The sequence below is a fragment of the Antrostomus carolinensis genome, unplaced genomic scaffold, assembly GCF_000700745.2.
Source record: "Antrostomus carolinensis isolate BGI_N321 unplaced genomic scaffold, ASM70074v2 scaffold10050, whole genome shotgun sequence".
Classification (NCBI taxonomy): Eukaryota; Metazoa; Chordata; class Aves; order Caprimulgiformes; family Caprimulgidae; genus Antrostomus; species Antrostomus carolinensis.
Genome location: NW_010287806.1, coordinates 1,040 through 18,643, shown reverse-complemented (window position 1 = coordinate 18,643; position 17,604 = coordinate 1,040). Strand labels below are relative to the sequence as shown.

The 17,604-nt window shown below is 39.2% G+C and overlaps 1 protein-coding gene across 1 annotated transcript in view; it reads left to right on the top strand.

Annotated features, from left to right (window-relative positions):
- Positions 1 to 648: 648 nt before the first annotated feature.
- The window catches only part of LOC104522116 (kinesin-like protein KIF13B), a gene marked incomplete at both ends in the record, with an annotated part of 17,911 nt that continues 955 nt past the window's right edge, over positions 649 to 17,604 (top strand). Inside the window, 8 exons of the mRNA XM_010164319.1 lie at positions 649 to 745; positions 3,596 to 3,656; positions 5,763 to 5,855; positions 6,498 to 6,678; positions 7,078 to 7,165; positions 9,483 to 9,617; positions 12,253 to 12,365; positions 12,799 to 12,910. Of these exons, the coding sequence (XP_010162621.1) occupies positions 649 to 745; positions 3,596 to 3,656; positions 5,763 to 5,855; positions 6,498 to 6,678; positions 7,078 to 7,165; positions 9,483 to 9,617; positions 12,253 to 12,365; positions 12,799 to 12,910 (880 nt within the window). The remainder of the gene's footprint in view (positions 746 to 3,595; positions 3,657 to 5,762; positions 5,856 to 6,497; positions 6,679 to 7,077; positions 7,166 to 9,482; positions 9,618 to 12,252; positions 12,366 to 12,798; positions 12,911 to 17,604) is intronic.

Sequence of the window (17,604 nt, the reverse complement as noted above, 5' to 3'; positions counted from 1 at the left end):
GGCATTGACTGATGGCTCTGCTGTTGTTTTAAAGGTCATTCCAGTAATTTTGTACTTGTTAAGAAAAAACAAAACAAAAAAACCCCAAAACAAAACAAAACAATTTTAAAAACCCTCAAACTTACTTTGGAATGATGTACATAATTAAAGGAATTGCTGTTCTCTGCTCATTCTTTTAGGGAAACAACTGTTTCCTCTGCTGTCCCAGCAACTGTGAGAGAACTGAGTTGGGCAAGTCCAAGGGTTGAAATTTCCTCTTGAATAACTTTCCTGAAGTTCCTGTTCAAGTGGTTTTGGATATTTTTACATTGCTTGGATATTTTTACATTGCTTGGATACTTTGTTTTTAAGAGACAGTGACATCCACAAAATAAAGAGAGCGAGGTGTCAGAAGAAGAAAAAAAAAACTGGGAGAGAATGAGGAAGAGATGGTGGCAGCGTGAGGAAAATCAGTGGCTTTGAGTTTAAAATCAACTTATTCAGAGCAGCATCTCAAATCTTACGCTTGAACAGAGATAAGCTTTGGTTTATAAAATGACTTGGGATCTGTAAGCTAGGGGAGATCTGAAATGAACTTTTAAAATACAGCGTTCCAATGAGGAGGTGTTAATGAAAGAGTAATTAAGCTAAAATCACTACAACTAACAGTCTTTGTTTTTCTTTTGTCTTTCTTTTTCTTACCTCAACCCTAAACCAAATCCATTCTGCTCCTGATGCTTCGGGGAACAGTAGGACCCAACCAAAGGTAAGGGCTTTTATTTCACATTAAATCAGCGTGTGAAAAATTGTCATATCACTTATTCAGTCTTGGGTGATCCAAATATTAAAAGCATTTTGAAAACCAGCTCTGTAGTTGATCAGCTGTTGAGTAAGAAACTCAAAACATCTTCCTTGCTGCAGAAGAGCCCTGGACAGCCTGTGCCAAGAAATGAGTCACAGGAACAAGTGAGAATAGACATAGTCAGCGGTACAGACTGTGAATGGAAGGCTGCTCCTTATTTGTGGGCTTTTAAAAGCATTTTCTGGTTTCTGTGTTAAAGGAAACTCATTTTGTTGTTATGGGTGATGATCCCATGACTCTCTCTTTGGTATGCAGATACCCATCTCTACCCCAGCATATCAGGAGTCGGCTGTATTGATGTGGTCATATAGCAAATGATGTTTTATTAAAAGCTCTGAAGGTGTGGGGTGTTATAATAATAGGCTTAATTGTATAATAAATTCAAAGAACCAAAAAAACCCCCTTAATTTTAAATCAACAGCCTCAATTAGAGGATGTAAAATAACCACTTTTATCTTTTGATGCTGGGATATTAATGTAATGTAAGAAAGGGAAAAAACAGTATATTTTTGAAGAGAAGTTATTTAAATTTCAAGGATTTTGCTATACTAAGTGTTTTCATAAATGTAGGTAGTAAGTTTGGATGTGTTGGTAGTATGAATTTTCAACTCTTGCATAATTTTTCTAATTATTTTAATTAGTATAAATACTCGAAGAAGGTTTGCTTTATTGCTGTGTGAGTCCTTAAATGATTTTTCATTATTCCATCGTATGATCTATTAGGAAATGCTGTAACTGAGATAAATCACTACAGACTCAGTATTTATTTTTAGGATTTTCTTATTATTCATATAGATAATAATAATTATAATAAATTATAAATTATTATATATAAATATAGATAATAGTTATTATTAATATAGATAATAATAAATAATTGCCTTCCAATACCTGAAGGGGGCCTACAAGAAAGCTGGGGAAGGACTTTTCTTAAGGGCAGTTAATGACAAAACAAGGGGAAATGGGTTTAAGCTGAAAGAGGGGAGGTTTAGATGAGATATTAGGAAGAAGTTCTTCACTGTGAGGGTGGTCAGACACTGGAACAGGTTGCCCAAGGAAGTTGTGGCTGGGCCCGCCAGAGAAGCTGTGGTTGCTCCTCCCTGGAAGTGTTGAAGGCCAGACTGGATGAGGCTTTGAGCAACCTGGTCTAGTGGAAGGTGTCCCTGCTGCTGGCAGGGGGGTTGGAACTGGATGAGCTTTAAGGTCCCTTCCAATCCAAACCATTCTGTGATTCTATAATGATGTGACATACTTTGTTCCTACAATCTTTACTAGTTAAGAAATGTTGAGTTTGATTATCTATGCAGGTGCTAGTTCATGGTTAGTACCTTTAGCGTATAGACAACAGACTTCACTAAAATGGAATATGAAAATGCATTAACAGATAACAGGAAATTTTCAGAAATAATGACATGAGGGTTCAGAAGGTGGATGTTAGAAGCTGACATGATGCGCTTGCTCTGTCAGGGTGATCTGAAGTGATGCAAATGTTGGCTACACAGCAATACAGAACATGTAAAGGGGAAAGAGCAGCCTTCCTTAAGTTTAGGAGAGAAATAATAATCCAAAGAGTAACACATTCTATTTCCCTTTTCTTGGATCCTACAGAATAAATTTTGCCTGTGTGAATGCAGGTCAGATATTTCCCTGATTTTCGTTTTTGGTTGTTTGGGTTTTTTTTACAAATACGTATCCAGAGGAGTTGTTTTTGCATCCTGAAGTCCCAAAATATGCACTTACTGAAGCTCAACTTTCATGATGAAAGGTGCCTGTGGACCTTTAAATGGATTTGCCACAAAATTCATAGAATCATAGAATCATAGAATGGTTTGGATTGGAAGGGACCTTAAAGATCATCCAGTTCCAATCCCCCTGCCAGCAGCAGGGACACCTTCCACTAGACCAGGTTGCTCAAAGCCTCATCCAACCTGGCCTTCAACACTTCCAGGGAGGGGGCATCCACAACTTCCTTGGGCAACCTGTTCCAGTGTCTGACCACCCTCACAGTGAAGAACTTCTTCCTAATATCTCATCTAAACCTCCCCTCTTTCAGCTTAAACCCATTTCCCCTTGTTTTGTCATTAACTGCCCTTAGGAAAAGTCCTTCCCCAGCTTTCTTGTAGGCCCCCATTCAAACTTTTCTATTTAAAAAGATAACAGTGCTACTCTTTTCGTGATAAAACTCATTTGCTCTATATTGTACTTTACAAGTATTAGACTTTGATGACGACTGCTTCTGTTTGTCAGCAGTATATAAATCCATCCTGCTCTTGTATGGAAAGAGGTTCCTGCCAGAAAGTGTATTTTTAATTTACACAGCCAAGAGACACCAGGAGATGGTAGGCAGAAACAGCCAGGGGACATCTGTCAGTTTGCAAAATAGAAAGTCTTGTGCAAAATGAATTGCAAGGATGGGTTTAAAGGAAGATAAGGAAAACTCCTTGACATCCACTTGGTTGCCACATGGAGAGCTTTTGGAAAGCATTGGAATAGGATTCATACAGTAGAAAGGAAGAAATAAGAACAAGGAACAAATGAAAGGAAGGAACAGGGTTGTATGTAGGAAGATATGGTGTTTGTTTGGGATTCAGACTCATAGAAAATAAGGAATTCTGTGGGAATGTGCATCCTGTTCAGAATGGCACCGAGGAGCCTGAAGTTGGCCAATTGATGATACCAATTTTGGTATCAAAATTTGGATAACGTGTTTGATTTGGCAACAGGTTTGATGGTGTCCTGCTTATTTTTCTACAGGTGTTTGCTTATGATCACTGCTTTTGGTCTATGGATGAATCTGTCAAAGAAAAATATGCAGGTAATATTTATTGTAGCTTTGTGCTCGTTGTCTCCAAGGGAAAATGATCTAATTAAAATACAGAAACACGGAACTGTAGTGGTTGGAAAAGACCTTGAAGATCATCGAGTCCAACCATGAACCCAACACTGACAAGTCCCCTATGACTAACCCATGTCCCTCAGCACTATGTCTACACGACTCTTCAATCCCTCCAGGGATGGGGACTCCACCACTGCCCTGGGCAACCCCTTCCAATGCCTCAGAACCCTTTCAGCAAAGAAATTCTTCCTCACATCCCATCTCAACTGCCCTGGCCACAACTTCAGCCCATTTCCTCTTGTCCTGTCCCTTGGGCCTTGGTTGAACAGACCCACCTCCACCTCTTTCCACCCTCCTCCAAGGGACTTGGACAGAGCCAGGTCTCCCCTCAGCCTCCTTTGCTCCAGGCTCAACACCCCCAGTTCCCTCAGCCAGGAACTCAGCACACTTGTGCTCCAGACCCTTCCCCTTCCTGTTTCTCTTCTCTGAAGATGACAATAGCAATAGGCATTGCTGCCCGTTTAAACTGTAGGAAATGGAGAAATCCATCACAATCATGGATTACTTATATTTAGATCTTTCTTTAAAATACTGTTCCAAGTCAATCATTTTAAAAGCATGAAATCTATTTCCTTTCAGGATCTGAGGAACATTGCTATATGTAATTTAATGTTTCACAGTGCTGCTGAGAGTTTGGCATCATATCAGAACTTAGTAATGGAGTATTTAAAAAAAAGCATATTTTAATATAGGGCTATGTGAATTCATATAGTCTGGCGAGAATGTGTATTGTATTTAATTAAAAGTTTTCTTTTATTTATGTGGATTATCATGAGATATTTTGGTAAATAGTTAGGGTAAAATATGAAATATATTTGGACTTACTGCTCTTGTGATCTATTCCTTTCATACTTGTTATCTCTTAAAACTGGGAATCATTTAAGCTTGTTTACATTTATTAAAGAAAAGAAAATCACAAGAAAAATAAAGGATGTGTATGGTTCTAGGTTTTAATTTCTCTAGCAAGAGAGAAAATAATATGAATAATAATTTAGTGAGGAATTGAGAAAACTGTGACACTTTCAGCTACACCAATTACATATGAAGGTAATATTTTTGTTTCTCAAACTAGTGGAGGCTCCTATGTCACTTATATTATGGTCTGTTATATGTTAGAAGTGTTCAGTCCAAAACCATTCCGCTGTGCTTAGCTGGGCACAGCTCTTAGTAAAGGTGATGGGAAATTTTGCATTAGTAAAATTCTGAGTGGGCTTGGATGTAAAGATACAGACTTCAATTAATGAGAGAAAGGACAAGCTTTCAGGAACATTAACATATTTGAGAGGACTTTTCAGTACTTAAAATTCTGCCATGTCTTGTTCAGACTCTAGTTCCTCTGCTTGTAAAAGAAATTCTGAAAATAGAGGTTTCATTTAAATAGGTGATACCCAAATCTATTAAGGAGATTGGAAAAGGAGTGGAAAAGCTGTTCCTACAGATTTAGTTCAATTACAAAAAAAAATAATATATATCCTGTATTTTGCTAATTCATGTCATGTGCTATAATATCTCCACATAGTTGTGATTCCTTCTCTACAAAAATCTCTTCATAATATTATTTAATACCTTGTACATTTACAGTAAAATTATCTAGTCCTCTACTAATTGTTCTAGATTAAAATCAAATGACAGTTGGGAAAATGTCTGGGTTGAGTCTGTTTTGAGGTGGTGTCATTCACTGGTGGATGAAATTCTGCAGCTGGTGGTAGATGTTCTGCTGATAAAAATTCCGAGTATGAACGTTGATAGGATGTTGTTTTAAGCACGTACTGGTATATGCATGATCATCACAGCTTCTGATTTTGAGAGTAGCATAAATCTGGAGTACGTCTACTGGCTGATGGTCTTGGTCTTGTAGAGGGAGCAAATACTGGAGCTAAATATGTTATTTAGGAGCTAAACATGTTATTTGGGCAACAGCAGCAGGAAAACACTGCTTTACATAATTATTGAAGGATCCAAATCGAGGGGTGGAGGGAATCTGTTGCTTTGTTACAACGTCAGCTTGTCTGTTTTAATTCTTAGGTCAAGATGTTGTTTTCAAGTGCCTTGGAGAGAATATTCTTCAGAATGCCTTTGAAGGCTATAACGCTTGCATCTTTGCCTATGGGCAAACTGGTAAGTCCTTGCTGGACGTCAGCAAAAAACATTATTGATGCAAAAGGTTTTATGTTCTGACCGGAGACTTTTCAGGGCTGTTGTGACATTGTTTCAGGAGAAATACCTTGGAATGTAAATAAGAAATATTTTTCTTTTTTGTAACATTAGATAAGAGGTGGACAGGATGAGAAGTAGGATTTTCTCTGTTGCTGCTGGCTACCTTTATTTCTCACACCTCAGATTATAATCTTTGGAATGACCGTGATTGTCCTTGAGTTCAGTGCGTCGCTCATATTCTCTACAGGCTGTAGTTGGAATAATTGTAGTCATCATTTTAAATGTAATATGCAAAAATGAGTGTGCTTGTGCACCTACTTTTCTCAGTGTGGCACATATGTGGATGTTAGTGCACAGTGAGACTGTACCTACCTAAAAAAAAATCTGTCAGTTCGAACTAAACTTCTTGTTTTGCTTTTCCTTTTAATTAAATAGTCTTTAGCTAAATGGTGTTTTGGTTGCTTTAAAATAGAAAACTGTACAAGTATTTTTCATTGAAGGGCAAATTATTTTTTTTAACCTCTTCTCTCTATTTCCTTTCTGCTGTCCTGCACAGCAAGAAACTTTGTTGCATGTACACTAATCACAGATTCAATCACACAGGATCTGGAAAATCATACACGATGATGGGTACTGCTGACCAGCCTGGATTAATCCCTAGACTTTGCAGTGGACTCTTTGAAAGAGCACAGAAAGAGGAAAATGAAGAGCAGAGTTTCAAAGTGGAAGTATCCTACATGGAGATATACAATGAGAAAGTCAGAGATCTTCTTGACCCAAAAGGGTAAGTAATTCGTGTGTCAACAGCACTCTAATATGTTGTCATACCCTCTTCCTTTCCATAACCAGCTTGACTTAATGGGTCCCGTTTCAGGCATTTGTAGGCTGGCTTTCACTTCTTCCTGATCTCAGTGTCCTTTCATTTGAAATCAAAATAAAGTAGTAAGACAAAAAGCTTGGTGTAAACTCACTAGCTTTTATGAAGCATCAAAAATGTCTATGTCAGCATTTTACGTGTAGACGTAAGGCTTTTTTGTTTGCGTTATAGTCCCTGTTCTGTGGGGGTTTTATGGTGTTTGTAAGACCATCATGTTTGAGATCTGTCAGTGAGAAATTGACTTTCTGTAAGTGGTGTCTGGAGTCAGTCATGTGCTCATAAATAACTTTTTTTTTCCCCAAGCAGAAGCCGTCAGACATTAAAAGTCAGAGAACACAGTGTTTATGGTCCTTACGTAGATGGCCTATCCAAACTAGCTGTTGCTAGCTACAAGGTAAGGATCAGTTTTATGAAAGGCTTGTGTTGACATCTTAAATACCAGGGTTAATGTACCTTAAGCAGGACAAAATTCATAGAATCATAGAATGGTTAGGATTGGAAGGGACCTTAAAGATCATCCAGTTCCAACCCCCCTGCCAGCAGCAGGGACACCTTCCACTAGACCACGTTGCTCAAATCCTCATCCAACCTGGCCTTCAACACTTCCAGGGAGGGGCATCCACAACTTCCTTGGGCAACCTGTTCCAGTGTCTGACCACCCTCACAGTGAAGAACTTCTTCCTAATATCTCATCTAAACCTCCCCTCTTTCAGTTTAAACCCATTTCCCCTTGTTTTGTCATTAACTGCCCTTACGAAAAGTCCTTCCCCAGCTTTCTTGTAGGCCCCCTTCAGGTATTGGAAGGCCGCTATAAGATCTCCCCAGAGCCTTCTCTTCTCCAGGCTGAAATTATTAAGGAACTCCTAATTGCAGTGGCAGTAACATGGATTTTAGAGGAAGAGAACTCTAGGATTGTTGTATTGTGATCACTGAGGAGAACAGGGTTAAGAGCAGAAACTCATTTTCATCCGGTACTATTCACTAGTTCTGGAAGTAATTTCACTATGTAATAAAACAACTTTCCTCTGAAACTTAAGATGAGCATATGCTGTATCCACGAAAAAGCATTCCATGATTAATTACAGAAACAGGATTTAGCAGAGATGGGCTTTCAGGACCACATTTTGTCACTTCTTGGCTGTCATCCTATTGCCTAGTAATTTCACTTACCAATAGCACACAGGCACACTGGAATTACAAACTAATGGTTGTTTACAAGGCAATACTTGAGAACATTGCATAAAACTTGCTTGCTGGATAATAAATCACAGAATCACAGACTGGTGGGGCTTGGAAGGGACCTCAGGAGATCATCCAGTCCAACCCCCCTGACAAAGCAGGTTCCCCAAACCAGGTTGCACAGGAAAGTGTCCAGGTGGGCTTGGAACATCTCCAGAGATGGAGACTCCACACCCTCTCTGGGCAGCCTGTCCCAGGGCTCTGGCACCCTCACAGGAAAGAAGTTTTTCCTTCAGTTTGTCTGGAACTTTTGGTGTCCCAGTTTGTGCCCATTGCCCCTTGTCCTGTCACTGGGCACCACCGAGAAGAGCCCGGCCCCATCCATTTGGCCCCCACATTTCAGATATTTATAGACATTGATCAGATCCCCTCTCAGGCTGCTCTTCTCCAGACTGAACAGTCCCAGCTCTCTCAGCCTCTCCTCGTCAGGCAGATACTCCAGGCCCCTCATCATCTTTGTGGCCTCCGCTGGACTCTCTCCAGGGGTTCCCTGTCTCTCTTGAACTGGGGAGCCCAGAACTGGACACAACACTGTAGATGTGGCCTCACCAGGGGCAGAGTAGAGGAGAAGGAGAACCTCCCCCTTCTTTATATATACATCACAAAATGCCTTAATTTTTGAGAGGCATAAATGTACTGTGGGAGAAATGAGTAAATACAGGATGGAATTCTGTCATCTTAAGCAAAACATGAAAGTGAAACGGTCTTTCTATTGCAGTCTCTCCAGGTATTCATCCACCTTTCTGTGGTGGTTCCTGTTAAGACAAGACACATTCCATGCTTTTCCTTTCCATGTTGCCCAGCAGCTTTGTGTCATACAGCATACAAAATGGTCCGTGGTGGTCTTTTATTTTATTGTTTTTGGGGGGTTTTTTAGCATCATCCAGCTAGTGATGCACGAGTAAAAGTTAAGCCCAAGACTCTAAAATTTTAACTATTTTACAGGATCGCTGTAAAACCCTGAAAAAGGTGACCTGTGTATTTCTAATATCTCATAGTTTAACATATCAGAGGATTTTATAAGCTCTTATCTGTAGGAGGAATAAAATTACCTGTTCAGTGTGCTTCTGTTTTGTAAAACTCTGAGCCTTGTGTCAGCATTACAGATTTCAAGAACCTGTGTTTGCCAAATGAGGTGGAAACGTTACAGTGTTCAAAAATTAATTGCAGTTTCCTCTTTTTTTTCTCTCTTTGCTTTTGAGTATTTCAATGTGCATCCAGGTGCATTATTTTTATTGATAATTTAATATCTAGGTAGAGGTAATGGATGAATATGCATTTCACATCACTGTGTAATTTCAAGTCTTTGAAGGGGAGATCAAAATATTTTCTTTCCTCACACTTTATGAATAAACAGTAGGAAAATAGTGGGCAAAATACTTGCTGTATTTCACCAAAATGAGATTGTTTTGGTAGATAATTGAAAAGAATATTAATGCAGATCTGCTTATGGCTGTGAAAATTGTATCTAGGACATCGAGTCCTTGATGTCTGAGGGCAACAAATCTCGAACAGTGGCTGCAACCAACATGAATGAGGAGAGCAGTCGGTCCCACGCAGTCTTCAAGATTATCCTCACCCACACGCTCTATGATGTACAATCAGGGGTAAGTAAAACAAGTTACAGGGTCCCAGTGTTAAGCTTGGATGTGTGTCTGTTGCTTTAATATATATCACAGACTCCTAGAAACGTTGGTTGGAAGGCACCTCAGGAGATCATTTGCTACAGCCTCCTACCCTTGTGCACTGCTAGTGCTGGAGCACGTTAGCTATGGCTTTGTCTGGCCAAGTCTTCATAATGCTCCTGTGTTTCTGCCCCAATGTAAAGGAAATCCATTTTAATAGGTTTTTTGAGATGAAAATCAAAAACACAGAGCCCAAGTTGCAACATTCCTTCTAGAGAGTGCAGGGAGGATCTCCTAATCCTAGAATCTGAACTAAAAAACGGTTCTTTTTAGGCAACTAGTGTGTAGTAGAGACTTGGAGCAGAAACTAAAGATATGATGTGCATTTGAAAAATAGAAGAACACCTGAGTATACATCTGGTGATCTCCTTCAAGGGGTTATTTCATGCAATAACATCTAAATGATCAATTTTATAAACAGAAATTTCAAAAATTTGGCATTTTATGACGTTAATATTTTTATGTGTATATATAAAATATCTAAAAGTCGTTTAAATGTGAAACTATTTTTCTATACATTTCCTTACATCTAAATATTCCCTTGGAGAGGGTATGAAATATATTTATGTTAATATTATTTAATCCCTCACAGAAAATGTTGATAAAGTAAAATTGAAATACATCTCCCATATCAAAACTCTTTAAACTGTGATGATAATTTCTATGTTTGCCAATTCTTTAATGTCTTCAAAGCCTTGGAGGAATTTTGAGCGTCCACAGAGCAAATCTAAGGCATATATGTGCCTAAATATTGAATGCAGACTAAATCATAATAAGCTTCTGGATTTTTCTCCTCCTTATTTCTCAGTCTCCTCTGATCTTCTTATCCAAACAATTTTCCTTAGTTTTTATTTGTTTTGGGTTTTTTTTTTTCTACTTTGCACTTCAAATCAGCAGTCATACTGTGCTGAAGTCCTTGATTTACCATAGTTTATTATTCTGGTTTTGCTGTGCCCATACTGCATATCATACATATTTTTTGTGTGTGGTCATGGTCAGTCTGCATGCAGGGTGGTAGTTCTGCAGCTTCCAGTGACCCCTGTGTGAATTTCTGGAGCAGATTTCTCTGTTTTCCCATCTCCTGGTCCTTTCAGTTCTGGAAATGACTTGTTTCAGTATGGCCTGATGCTCTCATTATATTTTGAGAGGCTTAGAGAAACATTTTTGAAAACATATTGATTCCAATTATCCTGTTCATTTAGGGGAATGTAGCACTTTGCAGCTGTGATACTGAGATGCTAAAGTCGTAGGTGGTTCAGAAGAGCATGATGTGAGTGAACTGTTCTCAAAGACAGTTCTTGTGGTGGTTTCACTTGGCTAGCCCTTGGCTAGCAGCCAAACACAGCCATTCACTCACTGCCCCCCTACGCAGCCCCCAAAGGATAGGGGAGAGAATTGGGGGCAAGGGTAAGGAGACTCAGGTTGAGATAAGAACAAATTAATAATTGAAATAAAAGAAAATAATAATTAATTAAAATAATAATGTTAATAATGATAGTAGTAAAATATGTCAATGAGCACTACCCAGTGCCATTGCTCAGCACCCGCCCACCCAGCCCGGCCCGTTCCCAGATCACGATCCCGCAGGAGCCACAATCCCGACCTGAAACCGCAATCCCGGGAGAGCCAGAGCCCGAGCCAAAGCCAGAGAGAGCAAGAGAGGAAGAGCCCCTCATGGATCTCCTGCCCATGGGGGACAGGAGATGGAACAGCCCCTTGGCAGAGCCCAATGCCCATGGAGCTGATCCATGGCAATATTCCTCCCCCCTGAGATCTTGCACTTTGCAGAGCAGCAAAACACAAAGTCCTTTGACTTCCAGCCACAATTGAAAACATCAGGATGTTCTCAGCGTTTCTCTCCTACCAAATCCCAGCTGAACCCAAATTCTAGCATTGTTCAAGCTGCTGAAAAAAAACAGCTCTGGCCCAGCAGAAAGCCAGGACAGCTCTTCAACTTGAGATTGACATATGAAATTCATGGAGTGTTTTAGAATATCATTTTGGATCAAATGAGATAAAAGAATTTGTAACAAAAAATCTCTGTTACAGGTTTAAATACCGAGCTTGGATTGCTTTCTAGGAGGCTGTTGAGGATATAGGAGACTTAGCAATTGTAGTAATTTTTGTAAATTATAATATGCTTCTTGTAATGTTCATTCTTACTCTCTGAAAAACAGAGAAGAAACTTGGTATAAAATCCGAGATTTTTAGGAGACTCTTTTCAAGATGGAATTGTAGACCCCGTGTCTGTTACTCCTTGGCCTGAACTACCTCTACATTTTTCTTGGTTTAACATTTTATTAGTGTAACCTGTGTTCCTCTCCTCTGGAGACTTCTGAGATGTCTTGAAGATATTAGTGTATCTGACTTCATTTTAGATCCTCTGAAGTAAGGTAACACAGAATACTGTTCAAGTCTGGTGACTTTCAAAGGTGGTGGAACAGCTGCAGAGAGTCTACACCAAGAAGTGAATCTTGATTCTTGTTTGAAAATACATCAAACTACGTAACTTCATTTGAGTGAACTAACAGTAGCTGTTCTCTGTTTCTTTCTGCAGACATCAGGTGAGAAGGTGGGCAAGCTGAGTCTGGTGGACTTAGCAGGTAGTGAAAGGGCAACTAAGACAGGTGCTGCAGGAGACAGGCTGAAGGAAGGAAGCAACATTAACAAGTAAGCCTCTGTTATTGTTTCTTTTCCTTTTTTCATCAGTACAATCATGACTGCTACATGTCACATACTTGTAAAACAGAATAATGTCAGTATAAGCTCCTGTAGCAAATTTTCTCCTTCCCTTCTCTCTACTTCTCTTTCTGACATACAATATCTTAGATGTTTGAATGAGATCTCTGCCTACTTAAAATGATGGGCGTTTTTCATTCTGTACTTGTGTTCCTGCAACTACCACATGATTGTGTAGTGAAGAGTTGATTATTAAGGCTGAAAACAGACTGAAAACAGGGATTAGAGCTTCTGTGAGAGAAGAATGATCACAACTGTACTAGGAACTTTTTCCTTGGAACTCGTTTTTAGAGAGAAAGTGCAAATATGCATTTGACTTATGAATATTTACACTTGTTAATGACTGCTTGTGTTCTCTATGCAGATCCCTCACAACTCTTGGGCTGGTTATTTCTGCCCTGGCAGATCAGGCTGCTGGCAAGAACAAGAATAAATTTGTTCCTTACCGTGATTCTGTGCTCACTTGGTTACTTAAAGTAAGTACTCTTATCTTGTTTTCTTAGAGAGAAATAAAAGGGAAGAAAAGGGAAGATGAGTCCCATTTAATGAAATGAAGTGCTGCTGTTTTGCTTCATTTTCTGGTTTTGATGTTAACCATAATTGTCTTTGGAAAATTAGCTCAATGTAAGCCATTAGTATCTCTACAGACTAAATTTGTTCTCTGTCTTCTGCTGACCTGTAATGGCCTAAAGAATAAAGAACTTCAAAAAGACAAAAAGTGTAATCTTTTACGGGTCAGTTTACATAGAGCTTCACACACAACCTTGAGGCTAATTTAATTTGGTCTATTGCCATGTGCAGCTGAATTTTACACACTGACATGGTTAGCTTTGAAGATTTTAATTAAGACGATTGCCTTTTCCTAATTGTCTAATGTATTTGTTAATATAGTCCCCTTTTGTCAGCAGAGCATAATTGCAGAGCATTATCCTTGTTAGTCTGAGGAACAGATCAGAAGACTGTGCATCGTATTCATGTGAAATGAGCAGTTAAATCATTTTCTGTACTGCATAGGACTCTATTTGGTATTATTTTGGGGGAAAAGGAGTGTGTCATGTTGGCTCTTGGATGAAGATCTGTAAGGTCTAAATGAAAAAAACAAATTGCTAAATATGAGTTTTATGTATGTCCAGTTAAAAGGCAAACTTTTGTTTTTGTTGTTCTTCCCAGTTCCTAGATACAGTGGCCATAAAGCTTGGTAGCCTAATGACAGAAATTCTTGGGAGTGCAAGTTTGAGTTTAGGTTTAGTCATCATCTGGATTTCTCCCATTCCCTGAATAAGCAGCAAACACAAATGTAGTCACTTTTATCTGTAAAAAGCTTGCCTGCTAGTGCAGGTGATGTGTCTTTCTTCTTATCTTGCCTAGTACAGCTTGAGTGGTCTTGGTTGACCTGGATTTTGAAGGATTGTTGAATTAGGTGTCATAGGTAGATTACTTCAGGTTCATTTTTATAACCTCTCATTTTGTTAATTTTTTTCTCTGTCATCATCTGATTGCCAGGATGTTTTGTAACCATGTCTTGTAGAAATACTAACTTACTTAGGTTCCTTATTTCCCCTTGTGCTCCTGTTTTATTGGTATCAAGGAGCATCTAAGATATTTGTTAATGGAAAGATATAATCTGGGAGGAAACTGATTTTTGGCACCATCAGCCTTTTTTTAGTCCTTTTACTTTTGTAGGTGCTCTGGCAGATGTTGTTGTCTTGAATATTCTGCTTTGCTTCCCCACCCATTCTTAGCAATATTTTTAGATGTTGTTTGTTTGACGTAGAATCATAGAATGGTTTGGGTTTGAAGGGACCTTAAAGATCACCCAGTTCCAACCCCCCTGCCAGCAGCAGGGACACCTTCCACTAGACCAGGTTGCTCAAAGCCTCATCCAGCCTGGCCTTCAACACTTCCAGGGAGGGGACATCCACAACTTCCTTGGGCAACCTGTTCCAGTGTCTGACCACCCTCACAGTGAAGAACTTCTTCCTAATATCTCATCTAAACCTCCCCTCTTTCAGTTTAAACCCATTTCCCCTTGTTCTGTCATTAACTGCCCTTATGAAAAGTCCTTCCCCAGCTTTCTTGGAGCCCCTTCAGGTACTGGGAGGCCGCTAGGTCTCCCTGGAGCCTTCTCTTCTCCAGGCTGAACAGCCCCAACTCTTTCAGCCTGTCTTCATAGGAGAGGTGCATCCCTATGACTTAACTGCACATGTGCAAAGAAAAAGAAAAAGTTACTTGCAGGTTATACAGAGGTGTGGAGATTAAAAAAGATGTTTTTCTTAAGGAGATTGAAAACCAAAGTTGACTTCAATGCTTAAGTAAAATAAAATCTCTACTTAAGTAATCCCTTGACACCACAAGCCTTCATTTTTCCCAGTGCTGTCTTTTAATGAACCTTTTAGCATGACTACTGTGAAATTATTTATTTCTTCTTCCTGGTGTAAACATCACAGGTAATAGACATCAACTAGTACAGTCCTGAGGGCTACAGAAAAATCAAGAGTGGCATAACAAAAACAGTGTCTATGTGTTTCTACAGTTTCCCTCCCTGGAAGTGTTTTCCCTCCCTGGAAGTGTTTAAGGCCAGGCTGGATGAGGCTTTGAGCAACGTGGTCTAGTGGAAGGTGTCCCTGGTGATGGCAGGGGGGTTGGAACTGGATGATCTTTAAGGTCCCTTCCAATCCAAACCATTCTATGATTCTATGAAATAAATCCTCCTGTCACAGTATCCCTTGCAAAAAGATATTTTTAGTGTTTCAATATATTTTTGCTTCTATATATTCACACTTGAGTTTTTACTTTAATTATCCAAGTGCTTTTTGATTCTGCAAAGATGGGAACAAAACCCACGGACCTTGCCTTCGGTTTGCTCTGCTGGCGTGTGTGCTTGGGTTCCTGATGTGCCTGTCCCAGTCTGAGCAAGCAGAGTAGAAACTTCGCTAACGAATTTCTAGTGGTGTTGTTAAGAATTAGTTATGCTCCTCCATTTCTAAACAAATCCAGCCAGCAGACTGAAATTCCTGTTGAGCACCTGTCTGATGCATTGTGGCTACGATGCCGATGGCCGTGCACAGCACATGCTTTAGCTCATAAATAGACGTGCACTTTTGTTCTGTTTTCTTTCAAGCAAACTTTCTTTGTGTCTTTAACATCCAGCTATGCTAAGTGCAAACAAAAGGGTTGGGGCTTTTGGATTTTTTTTTTACAAACAAGCTTATTGAAGAGAAGCTTTATTTTGAAAGGGGAAAATTTTAACATTTTTTTAAATTAAAGATCAAAGGAGGGATTTATTTGTTTGAAGAGGCCTGTTTCTAGAAGCCAGGAGATGGTGGACTACCTTTCTCTCTAGCTTTCAACTTTGAATTATGATGCCAAAGCAGTATAAATGTGTTCTAACACTACGAATATCTGTCATATAGGGTCTCTCCATAAATATGAGAAGTGAGTAGAGTTCAGGAAATCTGAAGATCTAAAACTTCTTGTTTAATTTTATTGAGGATCTTCAGACAAAAGTACCAGGTGAAAAATACTGTTGCAAGAAGAGGCTTGAAGAGTGGCATCAGGTTATGTGTAGGAAGCAAAATAGGTTGTCAGTTCTTTAACTTCTTGGTTTTATCAACTTATATTGGCACAAACATCTTGTTTTCCCATTTTATCGAGGCCCTGCATGTTTTACTGATGGCTGCTATTAAAAATATCATTTCTGATCTCTACATTTTAAGTTGTTTTCACTATAATCTTGGTGCTAGAGAACACTGGGCTAGTTTAGTCTTAAAAATACCTAAACTTACTTATTTCTACTCTGTGTCTCTACTACATGCAAGCCCAGCCTTCCCAGGATAATTTGTGGACACTGTCTTCACTAATGAGAGGCTGACTTACTATTCATCTACCTTTCTTGCTTAACATTAAAGAAGCCAGTGAAATCAGCACAACAGTTTTATACATACAACTTTATCGGACAGTCTGGGGTGTGAACAACCACAGTACAAGAGGAACTTTACCCAACTTATAATGGGTGTTTTGTGAATTACAGTGCATCACTGAAACAGCTGCCTGTACAGCAAAGTCGCAGTTCAAATAATGAATTAATCCTGTTTTGGAGTTAATTAGTGCAGTGAAGGAGGTTCCTAAAGTGCAAACTCTTAAGGTTTGATTTGGAAGTGGAGTACCTGGCCGGCTCCCTGATAAACGTCATCTTTTTATGCAGACCAGGGATTGCAGTTGCAGAGTGTCATTCCTAATTTTTGAAAATTTTGGATTGAAGACAAGTCCTGGCTTCTGTCGAGCCAGAAATCCCATTGAATGAGTCATGTGCTCTCATTAGTCTTCTTAAAGTTTTCAGTAGATGCTTTGGAAAAACATATGTGTGTTACAGAGTGGATCCTCCCAAGCCATGTATTTATTGGAGTAAACATTGGCTGCTCCTTAGATGAGGAAAAAAAACCCCACGATGGTAGCAGTCAGAAGGCTGTTATTTTTGATTGACTTCTCTATAAATACCCTTACCTGCAAGTGCTAACTCTGCTGGTGTACCTCACCATATATATTTTTTATTATTTTTTTTAATAATTAAATTTTATTCTCTACCCAAAGAGCTACAACCCTTTTGCATGAGCAGAGACAGCAGAGTGCTACCAAGGCAGCAGCAAAGCAACATCAGTCTGTGTGGTCAATGCTTCTCTGACCACTGAAGCAGCCAGACTGCTGTCAAAACTATTTTAGGCATCATGCAGCAAAAAAAAAAAAGTCTTAAAGAAATACTTAAAGGGGCGTTTTAATGATTGCTAAGGAAACCTACATGTGTGTTTTGTCACTGAAATGGTTAGACAAGCAGCTAATGTAGTCAGATTGTTCTCATGGCAATGCCTGACCTAGATTTTCATGGGTTATTGAAGATGAAAGTTAATAGCATGGTTTGTCTCAGAAAGGGATATTGGGTAAAAAACAACAACAACAACAAAAACCCCCTACAAACCAAAAAAACTATTTTATCTTTTCAACTGGCCAAAATTATAAATCGTGATTTTTACAATCAATAAAAAGTTTGAATGTTTCCTTCCTTCCTTCCTTCCTCCCTTCCTTCCTTCCTTCCTTCCTTCCTCCCTTCCTCCCTTCCTTCCTTCCTTCCTTCCTCCCTTCCTCCCTTCCTCCCTTCCTTCCTTCCTTCCTTCCT